The following is a 6,947-nucleotide window of genomic DNA, read 5'->3' as shown; positions in this document are numbered from 1 at the left end:
GACATGCGTCGTGCATGTGCGTGTACTATCTTTAATTATCTACGTTTGTGATGTGTGCACGTGGTTATTCCCCCCCTATGTTCACTAGTATACTATTGCATTAAATCAACAAAATTTTAAATGTTCTTTATTCACTTAATTTCTTAACTAAATCAATCTGTTTAGCTTATATAGTAAATGCAGTGAGTGAAAAATAACACTATATACGGTTACTAAACATACTTAAACGCTGTGATATATACTAAGCTTTCGGCTTTTGGAGTCGCATCCACTGCGTGAAGTGCCAATCTATCAGTTCTCGCTCTCTTGTCCTGTTTCGAGAAAAGAGGCTCCTCTTGCAAGTTTGTCTATGGCGCCGTAGTTTTTAGTTTCTCGCATGTCATAAGCGGAAGGATTAAATTATGAAAGGAATGTTTTCCATTATGAACTTGAAAAAAGGTTTAAGTAAAATAAAAATAACGTCAGTTATCCCAAGAGCAAATAGTCTAGAGGTCACGAGAATAGTCTCGCAACTTTCATGTTGATGGTTCGAATTCTGGGTGGTGAAAGTGTTTTATCATGACGTAAAATTTGGGTAAGTTAGAAAAATATAGCTGTTGATTTCAAGATCTGTTGGCCGAGTGGCAAAGACAATCGTCGCGTAACTCGCGTTATTACGTCGCGAGCTCCCATGAATACATGAATGATGCCTTCCCTCAATTATCGATGCTAACTACGCCACTGCCACGTGGAATTTCTTGGCAACAATAAGGAGTGAGTAATGATTCTAAGGTTTAGCACTAATATCTGGAGTGGTGAATTGAAAATTCGCTGTTACTAAGTGGCGATTAGAGACATTCAAATAACTTCTCCATTTCTTTTAAAGTTTATAATTTTTTCACTATGTGGTTAACAAGAAACGTCAAGTAGTTCGACGACGAAGATTCACAGTCGTTCTTGGTCTTCACAACAGATCTCAGGAGAACGAGACTCAAGTTAAAGAGATGCACATTGGTCAGATATTCGATTATAGGGATTATAATCCAACCACCTTCCAGGCTGATCTTGCCTTACTACGACTGACCCATCCAGTTATTTCTGCACATCATTTACGAAATTTACAATATATAATATTGGGAGTTAACGCTTACTTGTGGGGGCGTCACAAGTATTTATAGTCACAATCAAGCCAGTTGATAACACAATCATTGTTTTTTCCTTTAGAATTTAAGTTGAAAGTAAGAAGTAGATCATCAAGTTGGTACGAACTCATTTAAACATTTGAACTCCAATCATGCAAACATGCTTTTCTGCCTGGGAAAAATGTGCTGAAAAGGTCATTTCACACGAAAATTTATTGTCGCAATCACGGTATCTCCCGTAGTGCTTTTGTAGAGTCGATCAAAGTAGCGCAGGGAATTATTTCATTTAGACTTGCTCTGCGAACATTTTATACTCCCTATTTTACGAATAGGACATCGCTGAATTTAATATTGGGGATACATATTGTATAAAACGTCACATAAATTGAGGTTTGTTTTGCATACACGTTCAAACTTGTTTTGCTGAATACATTAGACGGTGACGGATGACCTTGTAGACTAAGTCGTTGTTATTACAGTCGAAATACGAGTGACATTCAGAAGCAACGTATTACATTTTTGCAAAATGTTTCTTAAAAATATAATTCAAAGTTTTATACTGCATACTGTATGCAGTTTAGGTATGTGCATTACAGGGTAAAGGTTAGAGTTATAAGCACTCGTGCAGAGCCTAGTTTGATCAGTGCATGGAATGTCATTAAGACATCCTGAAGATAGGTATGCAATTCGAAAAATAATTGCACAAAACGATCATACAAAAATGACGTCTGCACGTTTTGAGATACTTGTTAATAATTTTGTGGCATGCATTTCACAGCATTCACTGATTGTGTGGGCGTGAGACGATTTTATTCATTTTGGAAAGTTTATCTTTTTCAAAAAATAATGCAGCCATTACAATCATGACACTTGAAATAAATGAGTGGCGAAAAATACGAATTACTTCGTAGGTATTTGAAGGCATTATATATAATATCTTGCACAGAACAACAAGACCAGTAGACCGCAGAATCAGCATGATATAAATTTCTTGTTATAATTATAATCTTCCTCGTTTAGAAGATGAGTTAAAAACTGAAGAATATACCATCAAGTTGGTGAGCAATTGATTAATCTATTTGGGTATGTTTTATTAGTTTTGACGCGTGATTCTATGAAACACGATTCTTTGAAATATGACATTCAGAAGCAACGCGTAAAATCAAACTATTCGTCACCCACGCAATAGATGGCGTATGTTGAAATTTTAGTTTATTTAGTATATTAACTTATTTACAAGTTCTCAGTTTTAATAAAACTACCACCGCACTATAAAAGATGCGCCAAATCAAACATAATTGCGGTAAAACGATCGCACGAAATGACGCATGTTTTAAGATACACAAATGATGATAACGTTTTATTTTAAAACTAGTTATTTGTGGAATGCATGTCTTTAGTGAACATGTAAATTACGTCATTTTAAGAGTAGAGTTGTAACATCATTCACTGATTGTGTGAGTGTAAGTCGATTTTATTCACTTTGGATCAGTTCATCTCCTTTTTGCTAAATGTAACGCATATCCATTACACTCACATAACATGAAATAAGTGAGTGGTACAAATTCGCTTGGTAAGTATTTTAAAACAACCATTATCTTGCACACATCAACAAGACCAGTAGACCGCATAATCAGCATGATATAAATTTCATGTTATAATCTTTCTCGTTTAGAATATGATTTGAAAAGTGAAGAATATATCATCAAGTTGGTGAGTGCTTCACAAACCTATGAGAGCTGGCAATTATTTTATTAGTTTTGATGCATGATTCTTTGAGATACGACATTCAGAAGCAAGGTATAAAATCAGCACCCACGCAATAGATGGCGTATGTTGAAATTCATGCTTCAGAATAATTGTCTGTCGTATCACGATCAGTTTTGCCGTCCGTTCATTTTCTCTCTTATATTTACACATTCTTGTTGAATTGATTTTATTACGTCTCTTTTGAATGCAATATGGAAAACCAAAAAGGAAATTCCTTTTTTCAATTGGTCGCAAGATAGGCAAGTTATTTGCACTCTATGAGTGCTGTGTGAGAGAAGTTCGCCAAATTTATCTTGTTTTCGAACGAAAACATAACAATTATAATTGCATCATGAAATACGCTACATACTTGCTTAGTAAGCCCTTTCAAAACAACCATTATCTTGCACACAACAACAATACCAGTAGACCGCATAATCAGCGTGATATAAATTTCCTGTTGTGATTGATCTTTCGTTTTTAGAATATGAGTTTTAAAAAGTGAAGAATATATCATCAAGTTGGTGAGTACTTCACAAACCTCTAAGAATATGGCGCATGTTGAAATTCATGCTTTAGAATAATTGTCTGTCTTATCACAATAATTTTTGACATCTGTTTACTCTCTTATATTGAGACATTGCTCGTGTCTATCTTCTGTTACAGACAATTTTTTTAAATTGATATTATTCATTATTTTTATTGAACGCAGTATTGAAGTCGAAAGGGAAATTCCCAAACTCTCAATTTATTAATCAACCATGGTACAGCTGATTCTTAGCTTGAACCGCAGTTAAAAACGTTTTTCAATTTTTAGCGAGCAGAAATGTCCGGTATACCATGGGAAAGCGAGGAAAGACAAAACTTCATTCGAGCAGACTACATTGTCAGTGACGTTGTGAGGAAGGAATTAAGAAGTTTCTTTATTCAGGAATGGAACAAGGCTTCTCTCGGAGCATGGGATGACACAAACGTAAGTGGTAGCAAGTTCTTTAATCTGGAGGCATCACGAGCAAGACCAAATAAGTCAATGCTTCAATCCAAATTTAATCATGGAAATTCAAATGATTGGGATTGTACTGTACTTTTTGATGCAATTCTTTATTCCAACTCGATTGGTGCAAACCTTATTCCAACGCAAAAAACTGAAATCGATAATCTGAGAAAACTGCGAAATGAAATAACTCATAAACCTGAAAAAACGCTGGATGATGCCGACTTTCAAACCAAGACAACAGACGTTATAAATGCATTGAATGCATTAGGACTGTCAAGCAGCGAAGTCGTTCGAATTAAAAATCTCTATAAATCCTTCCAAATTCTACCTCCCAAGCCATCTCATGAAGTCGTGTCTCGTTCTGACAAGATACACGAGATAAGAGAAGATCTTGAAAAGTTGCGCAGCGATAACGATGGCAAACTTACATATTTTTACATCTCTGGGAATCCTGGAAGTGGAAAATCTCAACTCGCCAGACAAGTTTGTGAAGATATTTGCGAAGATGTTCATGCGAAGGACGAAGCAATGTTTGCAATGACATTAAACGGAAAAGATTTAGATTCTCTTTTATATTCCTATGAAGTTTTTTGTCGTAAGCTAAATTGCAACGAAAGCGTATTAAAAGATCTTTTGAGCTCTTCTAAACCAAAAGATGGGAAAATCAAAGATTTGAGATTGCAAATATCCAACAGAATCAAGCATTGGAAGAAGTGGTGGATTATCGTCGACAATGTGGAAAATCTCGAGCTCATTTTCCCACTATTGCCTCTGATGGGCGACGATGTTTGGAATAACGGTCAAATCATAGTGACGACACAAAACACAAATGCAGTTCCTTCCGACAGCTTGTCAAGTAAACATATTTCACTTAGTCTCGGTATGAATAACAAAAAAAGTCGCGAGCTTCTTGCCCTGTTGTCAAAAACTGAAGTCAATGATTCATTATTAGATGAGGTGGCAGAGAAGTTAGATCATCAACCACTGGCAATGGCTTCGGCAGCCGTGTATATGAGACAAGCCAACGAGTGTCATCAAGACTTTTCGTGGCCAGATTATTTAGAAAAGCTTAAGAAAGGGAAAAGGGAATTAACAGAAGAGCGTCTCAAGCAGACAAATTCAGCAGCATATTCATCCACCATGAGTGCAGCTGTGCTTTTAGCTGTTACAAAATGTGCGGAAAAAAACAAAATTCTTGAAGACGCGTTCAACCTTTTCTCTTTGATATCGTTTGAACCACTGCCACTTGATCTTGTTGTGAAATACGTTCAGCAGAAAGAAGAGTTGGATGCCGAGGATATTATACTTACAATAACACACTGCTCGTTGTTTGTTCATGTTGGGAATAAAGACGGTGATATACGCCTGCATCGTGTTGTCCACGAGGTGATCAAATTGATTTTTCCTTTAAAAGAACATATTAACTACGACATTTCACCCGAAAATGAAATTTCAAATAAAAGTGGAACTATAAAAAGAGTAATTCACAGCGTTGTGAAAACAATGTATTCCTTCAAGAATAGGAAAGATATAATTAAAATGATTCCACATTTGAAAGTATTTCACACAGAAATTAACAGATTGTTTCCGAATCAAGCGTTATCTTTATTGAGCACAGGCTTTGATAAAACTGAAATGATTGGAGTGTATAGGTTTTTTGGGAAAAAACTTTTTTATTTTTCTGAGTTCAAAATGTCGATGGATTTTTTTCAACAGGAACTGAAAAATAAATTAGAACTATTAGGCGAAAATCATGTTCTTACAGCTTGTGCTTACGAAAACCTGGGTTGTGTGTGTCACAATAAAGGTGATTTCGAACAGGCCAATGACTACCATCAGCGGGCCCTGAAGATTCGATTAGAACAATTAGGGGAGAACCATATTGACTTAGCTGCGTCTTACAACAACCTGGGTAATGTGTGTTCTGATAAAGGTGATTTGGAACAGGCCAATGATTATCATCAGCGGGCGCTGAAGATTCAATTAGAACAATTAGGAGAGAACAATATTGACGTGGCTAATTCTTACAACAACCTGGGTAATATGTGTTCTGATAAAGGTGACCTGGAACAGGCCAGTGATTATCATCAGCGGGCGCTGAAGATTAAATTAGAACAATTAGGAAAGAACCATATTTACATAGCTAATTCTTACAACAACCTGGGTAATGTGTTTTATCGTAAAGGTGATCTGGAACAGGCTAGTGATTATTATCAGCGGGCACTGAAGATTCAATTAGAACAATTAGGAGAGAAGCATATTGACGTAGCTAAATCTTACAACAACCTGGGTGTTGTGCGTTCTGATAAAGGTGATTTGGAACAGGCCAATGATTACCATAAGCGGGCACTGAAGATTCGATTAGAACAATTAGGAGAGAACAATATTGACGTTGCTACGTCTTACAGCAACCTGGGTGTTGTGTTTTATCGTAAAGGTGATCTGGAGCAGGCCAGTGATTATCATCAGCGGGCGCTGAAGATTCAATTAGAACAATTAGGAGAGAACCATATTGACGTTGCTAATTCTTATAACAACCTGGGTAATGTGTTTTATCGTAAAGGTGATCTGGAACAGGCCAGTGATTATCATCAGCGGGCGCTGAAGATTCAATTAGAACAATTAGGAGAGAACCATATTGACGTAGCTGGCTTAGCTACGTCAGCTGCCAGCTGGGCGCTGTGTGTTTTAATCAAGGCGATCTAGAGAAAGCTGAAGAATATCATCATTGGGCTATGGACATTATATTGCAACGATTTGGTCGGACTTTAATGCAAGAATTTATACAAATTTTTGTAAATTCACTTGAAATACCTCTGGATTAAGAATATAAAGATTTCGGAATCTGCAATAATTTAAAATTCAATGGAATTAATTTACTAATTGTTTGCATTAATTAGAGCCATTGATTATTTTTAAACATCAGGTTTCGAATCATAAAGCTGTCTATATAAATAGAGGCGTCGGGACCCGGGGGTACAGGGCATGCACCCCCCATTAATTTTTCAAATGATTAAAAGTGCCCTTTAACCAGCATATTTAACAATTAACTACCTTTATAGATGTTTTAGGGGCTGTTT

At 36.3% G+C, this 6,947-nt stretch overlaps 1 protein-coding gene across 1 annotated transcript; it reads left to right on the top strand.

The window, feature by feature from the left end:
• Positions 1-1,177: 1,177 nt before the first annotated feature.
• LOC114538003 lies at positions 1,178-6,741 on the top strand. The gene is made up of 6 exons (XM_028559114.1): positions 1,178-1,240; positions 2,142-2,204; positions 2,797-2,834; positions 3,355-3,394; positions 3,688-6,178; positions 6,431-6,741. Exons 5-6 carry the CDS (start codon positions 3,697-3,699, stop codon positions 6,571-6,573), a joined length of 2,625 nt encoding a protein of 874 aa, XP_028414915.1. The 5' UTR covers positions 1,178-1,240; positions 2,142-2,204; positions 2,797-2,834; positions 3,355-3,394; positions 3,688-3,696; the 3' UTR covers positions 6,574-6,741.
• Positions 6,742-6,947: the final 206 nt, after the last annotated feature.

This window comes from Dendronephthya gigantea, unplaced genomic scaffold (assembly GCF_004324835.1).
Source record: "Dendronephthya gigantea isolate DGI-Jeju-01 unplaced genomic scaffold, DenGig_1.0 000172F, whole genome shotgun sequence".
Lineage (NCBI taxonomy): Eukaryota > Metazoa > Cnidaria > Anthozoa > Malacalcyonacea > Nephtheidae > Dendronephthya > Dendronephthya gigantea.
Note: the sequence above shows the minus strand (reverse complement) of the source record. Positions and strands in the feature narration are given on the sequence as shown.

Bases quoted from the DNA above. Each gene is read 5' to 3' on its own strand.
- LOC114538003 (XM_028559114.1), top strand. From the start codon at position 3,697: ATGTCCGGTATACCATGGGAAAGCGAGGAAAGACAAAACTTCATTCGA. The intron at 6,179-6,430 runs GTGATTTGGAAC...TTTATCGTAAAG, and splicing joins TGTTGTGCGTTCTGATAAAG to GTGATCTGGAACAGGCCAGT.